At 52.7% G+C, this 12,479-nt stretch overlaps 1 protein-coding gene across 2 annotated transcripts in view; it reads left to right on the top strand.

Moving 5' to 3' along the window:
* The window catches only part of LOC115842696 (soluble calcium-activated nucleotidase 1), a 33,807-nt gene that overhangs the window by 16,247 nt on the left and 5,081 nt on the right, over positions 1 to 12,479 (top strand). Inside the window, exons 1-4 of one of the 2 annotated variants that reach the window (XM_030837884.3) lie at positions 6,900 to 7,037; positions 8,914 to 8,988; positions 10,059 to 10,250; positions 10,722 to 10,853. In XM_030837884.3, coding sequence (XP_030693744.1) covers positions 8,937 to 8,988; positions 10,059 to 10,250; positions 10,722 to 10,853 — 376 coding nt within the window. In that variant the 5' untranslated portion in view covers positions 6,900 to 7,037; positions 8,914 to 8,936. Of the gene's footprint in view, positions 1 to 6,899; positions 7,038 to 8,913; positions 8,989 to 10,058; positions 10,251 to 10,721; positions 10,854 to 12,479 lie in introns of those variants that run through there. The other variant, XM_030837883.3, reaches the window with a different exon arrangement.

Genomic DNA, 12,479 nt, shown 5'->3' with positions numbered 1-12,479 from the left:
CCACATAACGCAACTAGATCCTGCGCGCAGCAACAAAGATGCCTCGTGCCGCAACTAAGACCCGGCACAGCCAAAGAAATGAATAAATAAATACTAAAAAAAAAAAGAATACAGGCTCTGAGCCTACTCTCGCCCTCTGAAATGGCCCACACTCTGTCTGTGGAGTGTGTTTCTCTCTGAATAAATCCACTTCTTACCTAAAGAAACAATATATAGGCTCTGAGTCACTGCCGGGTTCCAGTCCTGGCTCTGACACTTCCCAGCGGTATGACTGTGGGTAGATCATCTAAGCTCTCTGTCCTTTGACTTCCTCCACTGTGAAAGGACGAAGATAATGGAGCTACTCCACAGAGCTGTCGTGAACAGTAAGTGAATCCATTCACAGAGGGGAGTAGAAAATCACCCGATTCTTCCTTAGCAGCTGCTCACCCATTTTGTTGGAGGTGCTGGAAGACTGGTAGTGAGGTGGGCCCCTGCGAGAGGTCTAGACTGGTCCAGGTGTCACTAGGGAGTCTGATGAGTCTGCAGGAAAGAATGAGATCGTTCTGCAGGACACGCGGGGCCCTAAGAAGTCCTAAGAAGAAGCCTCAGGCGCACGGAAGGAAGGGACTGGTGAGGAAGGGAGGCCTGCACTGGTATAGGACACCAGGGGAGCATGGGGTCAAGTGGCAGCGTGCCCATCCTGCTTCGTCCCTTCTGTCAGACTCCGCAGGAGGTCAAGTAAGAAGGTTGAGCGTGTCCACGGGCCAAGCAACAAGGAAGACGTGGTGTTCTTGGCGAACCTTGTGAGAACAGTTCCGGGGGGTCGTGGGGGGAGCCAGAGTGCATGGGACTGAGCGGAAACAGGATGGAGACCTGCACACGGATGAGGAAGGCATGGAAAATCGGCTCTTGACTGTGTCCTTAAGTAACCGCTGTACCCTGGACTCGCAGTGACTCGTGCCTGCCGGCCACTCACACCTGAGTGTCACTAGCAAAAAGAAATTTCCCAAAGTCGTCTCAGAACTGGGTGAAAGAAAATGAGCTTAGTTTCTTTACAAATGTTAGCCCTGTCTTCTTGTGCACTTTAAATTGGTAAATTTCCAGGTAAATTATACCTTAATAAACTTGTTAAAAGATGTGGGTAAAGTGGAAATAAAATACCTTCACACAAAGAAAATTCCAAGGGCAACTGGCTTTACTGGTAAATTGCGCCAAACATTTAAGGAAGAAATCATAACGAGCCAACACAAAATCTTCCATGATTTTGGGAACTGGGAACACTTCCCAACTCATTCTGTGAGGGCACCATTACCCTGATACCAAAACAAGACAAATATGAGAAAAGAAAAATACAGACCAGTGTCGCTCATGAACATAGAGCCAAACATCCTGGGCAAAAATTTAGCCAGTTGAATATAAAAATGAAAATACATCATGACAAAGTGTGATTTATTCCTGGAAGGCAAGGTTGGTTTAATATTCTAAAATCCACATAATTCACCATATTAACAGACGAAAAAGGAAAAAACGTGTGATAATCTCAAAAGATACAGAAAAAACATTTGACAAAATCCGGTACCCGTTCACGATTTTAAAACAAATAAGCGGGGCTTCCCTGGCGGCTCAGTGGTTGAGAGTCCGCCTGCCGATGCAGGGGACACAGGTTCGTGCCCCGGTCCGGGTAGATCCCACATGCCATGGAGCGGCTGGGCCCGTGAGCCATGGCCACTGAGCCTGCGCATCCGGAGCCTGTGCTCCGCAACGGGAGAGGCCACAACAGTGAGAGGCCCGCGTACCGCAAAAACAACAAAAACAAACAAACAAAAAAACAAATAAGCAAAGAAACCCTTAGCAAACTAGAAATAAAAGGAACTTCTTTAAGCTGGTAAATGTCATCTGTGAAAAACCTGCAGCTAACATCATACTTCATGGTGAGAGACTTTCCTTCGAAGGCTGGGAACAAGGCAAGAAAGTCAGCTTTCACCACTTTTTCCCCCACCACTTTTTATTTTAAAGTCATTTTAAACCACAAAGAAGTTGCCAAACTAGAATAGTGTTGCTGTGTTCCCTTCACAGCAACAGTGTACAGTACACTGTTGTGTACAGTGTTGCTGTAATTTTGTCCAGTGACAGCCTCTCACATAACCACAGCTCAGTGATCAAACCAGGGAACCACCATTGTGCTCATTACTTTCATTCACCTACTGTCCTATGCAAGGTCCCAGACAGTGCAATTAGGCAAGGAAAAGAAAAGTCTTTAGATTGGAAAAGAAAGAGTAAAACCTTCTTTATTCACCAAGGACAAGATCAACTAGATAGGAAAACCCTAAGGACTCTTCAAAAAACAGCTAACAGCTGAGTATAGCAGAGCTGAAGGATACACAGTTCAAATACAGAAATTAACTTTGTTTCTGTGCAGCTGCAGTGAACAGTTGGAAATGGAAAATTTTTTAAACAGCGTCATTTATAATAACACCGGAAAACATGAAATAGTTAGATATAAATCTAACAAAATATGTACAAGATCTATATGCTGAAACTATAAAACACTGATGAAAGATATCAAAGAAGACCCAAATAAATCAAAGAATATGCTGTCTTCATGGGTGGAAAGACTCAAATTTTGAGGAAGGGAAACAAAGTTGAAGGACTGATACTATCTGACTTCGAGCCTTAATGTAAGGCTGTAAGTCATCAAAATGTATTAGTGCCATAAGAAGAATAGGTATATAAAGTCAGGAGAACAGAAGAGAGTCCAGAAATAAACCCATATGTGTGTGGTCAATTGATTTTTGACAAAGGTGCCAGGGTAATTCAGTGGGAAAAAGATTGTCTTTCCATAAGTAGTGGTGGGACAACTCTATTCGATATGGAAATAAATGACTGAAACCCTCATCTCCCGCCATACACAAAATTAACTCACGTTAGATAATAGACCTAAATATAAGAGCTAAAACTACAAAATTCTATAAATTTCTATGCAGTAGAAAATCTTTGTGAGTTTAGGTTAAGCAAAGATTTCTTAGATGTGATACCAAAAGTATGGAAAATTGTGCTTTTTCCAAGCTCAAAATCTTTGCTTTTCAGAAGACACTCTTAAGGAAATGAAAAGGCAAGTTTTTCATCCAAACAATTTGCAAGTCGTGTATCTGCTAAAGGACTCATAGCCAGAATATATAAAGAATGTATACGACTCGGTGATAAGCAACCCAATTTAAAATGTGTTTAAGATTTAAATACTTCACCTCACCAAAGAGGAGGCATAAATGACAAATAAGCACGTGAAAAGATGCTCCACATCGTGAGACATTAAAACCACAGTAAGATTCCACTACACACCCACCAGAATGGATAAAACCGAAAAGACTGGCAATACCAAGTAGTGGTAAGGATTTAAAGCTACCGGAACCATCATAGAAATTGCTGGTAGGGTCGCAAAATGGTTCAGCCACTTTGGAAAACAGTTGGACAGTTTCTTAAAAAGTTAAACATACACCTACCATACGACCCAGTAATCTTATCCCTACACAAAAGAAATGAAAACTTATGTTCACACAAAGACTTGTCTCCAAATGTTCCTAACAGCTTTATTTGTAATACAGTAGTCCCGCCTTTATCCACAGGGGATACTCTCCAGCACCCCAGTGGATGCCTGAAACTGTGGATAGTATCAAACCCCATATATACTGTCTTTTCCCATACATACCTACCTATGATGAAGTTTAATTTATAATTTAGGCACAGTAAGAGAATAGCCGAGCTGCCAGCATACCACTCTTGTGCTTTGGGACCATTATTAAGTAAAAGAAGATTTGCTTGAACACAAGCACTGTGATATCTGGACGGTCGATCTGATAACAACAACGGCTACTAACTGACTAACAGGTGGGATACGCTGGATGAAGGGATGATGCATGTCCCACGTGGGACGGCGCAAGATTTCATCACGCTACTCAGAACAGTGCACAATTTAAAACTCACGAATTGTTAATTTCTGGAATTTTTCATGTAATATTTTTGGACTGCAGTTTACCACGGATAACTGAAACTGCAGAAAGCAAAGCCTCGGATAAGGGGGTGGTGGGGGATGCGGGTGAGTGTGGTCCAAAACTGGGAGTGACCCAAATGTCCATCAATGCATAAGTGCAGAAACAGATTGAGGTCTGTCCACACAGTGGGCTACTACTCGCGAGAAAAGAACCAATTACTGATATTCTCAGTGACATCTCAAAAGCATGTGCTAAGTTAAAGGTTATATCTTGTGTATTTCCATTTATATGAAATTCTAGAACACGCAGAGCTGCGGTGGCAGTAAGCAGATCCCCGGTTGCCAGGGTTGGGGGCTGGCAGAGGGGATTGTCAGCAAAGGCATAAGAGAACATTTGGGGATGATGAGAATGTTTTCTATATTATGATTGTCATGGTTACCATCTGTATACATTTGGCAAAACTCATTAAATCGATGCACTTTATTGTGTGTAAATTATTAGATCTCAAGCCAATTTTTTTTTTCTATAAATTTATTTCTGGCTGCGTTGGGTCTTCGTTGTTGTGTGCGAGCTTCCCTAGTTGCGGCCAGCGGGGGCTACTCCTCGCTGCGCTGCACGGACCTCTCATTGCGGCGGCCCCTCTCGCCGCGGAGCACAGGCTCCAGGCGCGCGGGCTTCAGCAGCCTCAGCACGCAGTCTCAGTAGTTGTGGCTCACAGGCTCCAGAGTCCAGGCCCAGTAGCTGTGGCGCACGGGCCCAGCCGCTCCGCGGCATGGGGGATCCTCCCGGACCAGGGACCGAACGAACCCGTGTTGCCTGCGTTGGCAGAGGGACTCCCAACCACTGCACCAACAGGGAAGTCCCTCAAGCCAATTTTTTAAAAAAGAAAGAAAAGTGTGGGTTGGAATCCCAGCTCTCCCGCTCCCAGCTGTGTAACTGGTTGGGTTTACCCTCTCTGCACTTCCGTTTTCTCATCTATTAAAGAGTTAATAAGAGCAGCTACTTCCTGTAGAGGTTGGGAGTATTGAATGGGTCCTGTCAAAAGTTGACAGCAGTGCCGGCTACCTCGAGGTTAGTATTACAGGCAGCGTTCCGTGTTTGGTGGGGGGTGGGTGGGAGAGGAGGCACAAAGAATGTCGACGGGCGTCGTAAGGGCTCTGGTCTCTGACAGCCCCCAGCACGCTCGCCACCACGTCTCGTCTGTGGCTTCCTGCTTACAGCAGCGGGCTCTACACTGTCACCACTGGCCCGATTGTCCACAGCGTCGGGGCTTTCAGTTGGTCTGCTTACCAGAGCTGAGCCACTCCTCTCTGGAGCAGATGGTCTCAGTTCCTGTTCTCAGTTCCCGTTCTCCTGTTCCTGGAGAGACCCTGAGAGCCGGAGGGGAACAGACACCCGTGCTTTGATTCCATGTCTGGGCCTCAGTTTGACATTTTACCACCTGCACACAAAGGACTTTCCAGCAGGAAAGGACTCAGGGAATAAAGATTCGGCAACTTGGGTTTTTCGACGTTGCCACCAGTACCTCCCAAAGGACTTCCTATGCACTCCTGACCTAGACTGGCCACTTACTGCTGCAAGTACCGATGGACGCTAGAAGTGACAGTGCTGGGGTTTCTGTGTCAGCCAGCACTGAGGCTCCTTCAGCTGGATGGCGTGTTAAAACTCCCCTGTCTCTTCTGCCACTTTTGTTTCTGCTGCTCTCCCCACTGATCTTTATGGTTCCTTTGGAGGGGATTAGATGAGCCGGTAGCCCCCTCAGACCTCACATCTTGGGCAAATAGTCATTGAATGGTTGACCTGGGGGCTCACTCTTTTGGACTCAGGTCTGCCAGGGAAACTCTGTCTCCCCCACTGGTTCTCAACCCCGGCTGCACATGGGAACCACCTGCAAGGCTTTAATGCCAATGCCTGTCCCCACCCCAGAGATTGTGATTTAATAGGTCTGGGCCTTGGGAGTTTGTGAAACTCCTGGGTGATTCTCATGTGCCGACCAGGTTGACAGCCACTGGATTAGAGAGACCTGGGGACATTCCAAGGGGACAGCTCTTGTCCAGAACCTGGAATGCAAGTGACAGAAATAGAAGAGATCGATTGCCTCATTTAACCTTGAAGCCAGGGCTTGGCCTTGACGTCAGGCCAGCTGGATGCAGGTGCTCAAGCCATAGCATCAGGACCGAGGTTCCTCCGTCTCTCAGCTCTTCCCTCACCTGCATCCTCAGCTGGGCTTTCCTCAAGGCACAGTCTGGGGCACCACAGACATCAGCATCTCCAGGCCGCCTGCTCCCTGCAGGGTCCCGTTCCGGGAGTCTGAAGCTGACTCCCTGGGCCGGCTGGGATCACGGCGCCTCCCTGACACCATCTGTCTCCCACCCACCGGGCTCAGGTCAGCCCCAGAGGAGCCACACAACCTGAGGGTGAGACGGGGGTGCTTCCCCAGGGGAAAATCGAGGTGCTGGCTCCCTGTCAGAGGAAAGGCAAGGGAGTGGGCGTGAGGCGGGCAGAACAATTTATGTCCACTCCAGAGGTGCTGCCCCCGCCCCAGCAGGGTGCAACATTCAGGTCAGGCTTGAGACCCAGGAAATGGTTCAGGGTGTGGGTGAAAGAGCCCACGGTCCTCGGATGCACATCCTGCCTGTCCACGCCCATCCTCTGCTCTTCTGACCGCTGTCCGCTGCTGCCCCTCCTTTCCCCTCCCCCAGCGCAGGGGCCTGGCACTGGTCCAGCTCGGAAGAGTATTGAAATTCAAATGTGGCTGTCGGCCGCCTTGCTCTGGTTACAGAATCAGCCAGACTGCCGCCTTGGGCCACTGCCATCCCCACCGCCCCAGTCAGCACCGAGGGGGATTGGGGTGGTGCAGGAAGCCTTGGCGGCAGCCAACCCCAGAAGAAAACAGTGTCAGGTGGTTTCTAGAAATCGAAACTAGACTGAGCTTTCTGAAGCATTTCCTGAGACCAGCCCGACCACGCTCTGTACTGGAAGGGTTTGCTGGGTTGAAGAGTGGTCTGCAGAGGGATCCTGCAGGCGGGAGGCTATAGGACAGCCATCAGTAGTTGTCTCGGGCAGGTAAGCTTGTGCCTGTTGCTCTCAGGTGGGTGTCCCTCTCTCTACACCATGTAATCTCATGGGGGCCAAGTCTCCCTGCTTGTACCCAGATGGGGATCTGGTGCTTCTCCTGAGTCCAGGGACCATCACTGCAGCTCCCATGTCCAAAGGGTCTCTGTGTACGGTTGGGCAGGTTGTTCACTGGCACACAAGGACACCAGCCCAAGGGGCAAGCAGGCTCGGGATTCAGCCAAGGTGCTCTCTCTGATCAGTGCTTTTCAGCCCAGGCTAAACCTGCCCAAAGGAAGAGCACCTTTCTCCAGTCTGCATAAACTCTGTCCCACTTCCCAAATGAGTCAGGCAAAAACGGGTGGTCGCGGCCACCTGAAGTGCTGTGACATTCGCATACCACGTGCCAAGCGCTTAAATGGCCACCTGTCTGGGGACTTGAGTTCCTGTTTCAGGATGAGCAAAGCTGGTGGCTGCCACTGTCTGGGGAGTGCAGAGGGTGGCCAGCCATCCCCGTGTGCCTGGGACCTAGGGCATGTCCCAGGACACAGGTGTTCCCGTGCTAAAGCCGGGACAGGCCCCAGTGCACTGGGCGGTTGGTCATCCTAGCCCCTTGGCCATCTGCTGAGGTCAGTGTAATGAAGAGAGGGCACCCCCACACACAAACACACCACCCACGACTCCCCAGCTGTGTGAGCCGAGCCGGCTACCCCTTCACTTGTAAGGTGGGATCAACACAGCATTTCTCAGGCTCGTGGTCAGGATCCCACGAGCCAGTGGTGTGAGCGGTCCTGGCCCAGGGATGCCATTCAATGATGGTTAACAGGCCTTCGTGCCTGGGAGCCCCCGGGGGTCTGGTTAACGCAGTCCCGGGGTGCCGCCCCGAGGTCACCAGGCCCTGACTTGAGGGGCAGCCACAAGAGAGGCCACATCTCTGCTCGCTGGGCCCCGGGGGTGAGTGTTGGTGTTGCAGTGACCACCCCTTGTGTGGACAGGAGGGGAGGGAGGCAAGTGAGGGGCAGGATGGGGGTGAAGGGGAAAAGTGAGCAGTGACAATTAAACGGAGCCAAGAAGTCCAGGCAAAAGTGGGGAGACCTGGGTCCCCCCTGCCTGCCTGCCCAGGGCTGGCTGTGTGACCTTGGTGGTCCCCCGCCTCTTCGAGCCTCTGCTCCTTGGGGACACTGACCTCAGAGGTCCTCGCATCCTGTGCCCCTCCCCGCAGCCTCTCCCCACCCACACCCGGCTGCACAGTCAGAGGCCTGGGCCTCAGCCCTGACCCCTGTCCCCCCGGCCCGACGCGCCCAGCCCAAGCTCTCTCACTGCTGGCTGTCCCTCTGTCACTCCTGCCCGGATTTCTGGGGCCTCCTCCTGCTGCGTCCCCCTGCCCTGCTCTTGCCGCCCCCTCCCTCCCTGGGCTCACTTGGTCCAGAACCCACCCACAGAATGTTCTCCGTCTGCTGCAGACCTCAGGGCACCCCCTCAGGGCTCCATTGACTGAAGACAAAGCCCCATCCTGAGCAGGGCTCCCCAGGCCCTCCCAATCTGGGCCCTGCACACCCTGCCTTCTCCCTCCCCACCCTCCCCACCCATCCCCCCCACAGCCACGCCAGGCCTAGCTTTCTGAGATGGGCTCCTGTTCCCACTGTCCTCGCTGCCCAGAGACCCCCCTTCCTCTGGGCAGGTCTTCCTCGTCCTCGGAGGACCACCTTCAGATGAGGTAAGGGGCCCCCGCCGGGCGCTCCCCAGGCTCCCGGCTCTGAGGGTGCAGGCCCTGCACCCGCCGGCGGCCCTCCGTGAGCAGGGTCCAAAGGCTGGGTGGACACGCCGGCCCTGGTGCCGCGGGCTGTCCAGCTCCGCCGTCTCACTCGGCTGCCTCCTTTCGCTGCAGGACAGGGGCTCCCAGGCAAGGCCATGGCCCCCCTGCGGCTCCTGTGGATGTGGCTGCTGGTCGCAGGGATTCACGGTGAGCGGGGCCCCGGAGATCTGGAAAGCAGCGTCTGTGAAGCTGCTGCTCCCTTGCTCTGCGGGGTCAGCCCCCTCTTTGCAGAAAATCAGGGCAATGTTCTGCCCAGTGCCTGGGTGACGGGAGTCAGCCCGGGTCTTCTCTCCTGCTTGAAGCCCCGGGTGTCCCAAGTCATGGCTTGTATGTTTTGGTGGGGGGATGCCAAGGGAGTCACCATTTCATCCGGTGGGAACCAGAGGGGCCCGGCAGGAGGGGCCCACAGATTGGCCCAACCCTGGGGACACGAGGCCAGTGCCCTTTGGACACAGTCAGATTCCAGAGTCCTGGACGGCTGTCCTCACCCTTCACACTTCGAGGCCCTTCCTCATCCTGGTGACCCCACAGAGGCCTGTTGCTCCCCCATCTGAGAAGTGCCCTTTGACACGGCACCCAGCTCCTGCCTGACCCTGTCGGCTCCGGCGGGGGCTGATGTGGGGCTGGGCAGGGGAGGTCAGCGGGCCGAGTCCCAGAAGAACAGGTGTAGGGCCGGGACCCCGCTTCCTCTCCTTGCCTGGCACACTCTGCCTGAGTTCCGGGGCGCCCTGGGCCTGCTTGCCCCCCACGTTCCCGCACGCCCCTTCCAGCAGTCCTCACTGTGGTGCCCGGGCTGCACCCCAAGCCCCAGACACCCTCAGTGGGGTCAGTGTGGGCCTCCGCCCCGTCTCCCATTCTTTCCTTGGGGTCCTGCCACCCTACTCTCAGGTGGCATCGGGCACCCCTCTGCCCCTCCTCTATCAATAAAGGGTTCAGACCTCAGAGACAAGAAAGGTGGAGTCTACCCTCACTGTGTGTATGGGGGGCGGTCTACGTGTACTTTCCACTCCTCCCCGGGGGGTGATCCCCTCGAGGATGGATGGAGTCTTCAAAGCTAAGGATCCAGGGGTCACCCCCTACTGGGGAGAACTTTACTGCCCCCGTGAAAGCACATGACCCCCGAGGAGGGTGGGGCGGCCATGCTGCTGCCCTGGGAGGGAGGCCCAGCACGCGGTTTTCATCCTTGCTGACCTCTGCTCTCCCTCGGGAGCTTGCAGGCGTGAATGACGGTGACATGCGGCTGGCCGACGGGGACACCGCCAACGAGGGCCGCGTGGAGATCTACTACAGCGGCCAGTGGGGGACAGTGTGTGACAACCTGTGGGACCTGACAGATGCCAGCGTTGTCTGCCGAGCCCTGGGCTTCGAGAATGCCACCGAGGCTCTGGGCGGAGCCACCTTCGGGCCAGGTAACCTGCGAGTCCCCAGGGCCTCCAAAGCTGGACGCGCTGCTAAGTAACCAGGCCCAGGAAGGGATCGTACCTAAGGCAGGCAAATGGCGTTCCCGCCAGCTCGGTGCCGGCAGAGGTTTCAAAGAGGCCGAAGCCCCGCGCTGGCTGAGCGCTGGCGGTCCGGCGCGCACGCAGGCTTGGCCGGCGGCCGTGTCCTCCAGCGCAGTGGCTCCACTCCGGGCAATTTACCTTCTTGAAACAGTTTCCCCCCAAAAGAAAAGTCTGTGTGCAGTGCCTGTGATTCAAAAAAAGGGAAATCATCCAAATATTCAGAGACAGGGGTAGACGCATAAATTGCAGTATAATAATTTGATATCTACGAGGCAGACAGACCTTGTGAGAACAAGGCTAGTTCACGGTATGATGTTACAAGAGCCCCGAGAGCCCCAGCTCCCCCTCCAGGCTCTGTCATCCTTGCTGTGCCACCAGGAAGGGGCCCCATCATGCTGGACGAGGTGCAGTGCACAGGGACAGAGCCCTCGCTGGCCAACTGCTCATCCCTGGGCTGGATGAAGAGCAACTGTAGACATGACGAGGACGCCGGCGTGATCTGCACCAACGGTGAGCGGGGGCGGGGGGGTGTGCCCCATCCTGAGCCCCAGGGCCCTCCCTGTACCCCCGCCCAAGAGCTGCCACGGAGACCCAAGCCGGGCATCCCAGGGACGGTGGTCACGTCGGCTCCCCACCCCTCCACGCGGATCACACACCTCCCCGTGCAAAGGTTCGCAGGTGGTGCCTACTTTCCAGGAGGGGCAGGAAAGGCCCAGTTCCCACCACCTCACAGCAACAGATCTCCACTTCCTTACCGCCCCCCCCCCCCCCCCCACCGACCGGAGCCACTCAGAAATGCTCCATTTAACCCGATTCTCGGGCAATGAGCCACATTCCAAACACAGGCACACCTCGGAGATATCTCAGGTTCGGTTCCAAACCACTGACAGCGAGTATCACGGTAAAGCGAGTCACAGGAATTTTTGAGTTTCCCAGTGCCTGTAAAAGTTATGTTTACACTATACTGTAGTCTACTGAGTGTGCAATAGTATTATGTCTAAAGAAACAATGTACATACTAAAATATTGAATCACTATGTTGTACACCTGAAATTAATATATTGTAAACCAACTATACTTCAATTAAATAAATAAGCAAGCACACTTAGTTGGAAGCAGAGCTAGAACTGGAACAAAGATTTTCTGACCCTAGTCCAGAGTCCTAGGTCACTCCTGCAAGAGAGAAAGCAGCTGTCACCGGATGCAGGCTCCTGGCCCAGCAGCGCCCCCTCCCTGTGATGGGGGGAGGTGCGGGGAGACTGACACCCGTGCTCAGCTGTACACGGGCAAGGCCTTGTTGCATTAAGAAAGGATTGAAGCTGAAGAGTTTCAGATAAAATAAATACGCATATTTTCTCTCTTTTTTTGTAGAGAACAAATTTAAAGACTAGCCAGTTCTAAATATAATAGATCGATGGCATAAAATCAGTGAACCAGAAAAGCTATCGATGAAAAAACACTCTACACACCTTAATTTTTAAAAGAATAATGTACATACCTTAATTAAACAATACTTTATTGCTAAAAAATGCTAACCACCATCTGAGCCTTCAGCAAGTCATAATCTTTTTCCAATAGTAACATCAAAGGTGACTGAGAATTACCAAAATGTGACACAGAGACGCAAAGTGAGCAAATGCCGTTGGGGAAAAAAAAAAATGGTGTAGCTCAAGGCACAGTTGCGACAACTTTCAGTTTCAGAGAAACGCGGCATCTGTGAAGCCCATTAAAACGAGGTGCCTCTGCACCCTGTGTCTACACGCTGCAGGCTTATCTCTCGAAACGCCAGCCTTTTGTTTCTGCTGGTTCGCATTCCAAAACATATTATAGCACACCCCCCGAACCCGGGCTTAGACAGCGTGCTGAACGTGCTTTAGACATTTCTTGGGGGCAGAAAGGCCTGATTGCAAACAGCCCCAGCCCTGCCCTCTCCCCAACGCCATCAGACATTCTAAATGGACCGAGGCTGCCCCGCAGTTTTGAGTCCTCGGGTCCCAGTTTTATCTCGTCTCTCATGACCACTTGTCCTTCTCCCTGGGCTCGCACAGGGAGCGCGGGAGCACGTGCAGGAGACACCTGGGCTGTGGGGCCGGGGTGCAAAGCAGGAAGCAGCCCTGGCCTGGTGGGGAGCCCCGGG

The sequence above is a fragment of the Globicephala melas genome, chromosome 20 (genome assembly GCF_963455315.2).
Source record: "Globicephala melas chromosome 20, mGloMel1.2, whole genome shotgun sequence".
NCBI classification, from domain to species: Eukaryota; Metazoa; Chordata; class Mammalia; order Artiodactyla; family Delphinidae; genus Globicephala; species Globicephala melas.
This window is presented reverse-complemented; position numbering and strand designations above follow the sequence as displayed.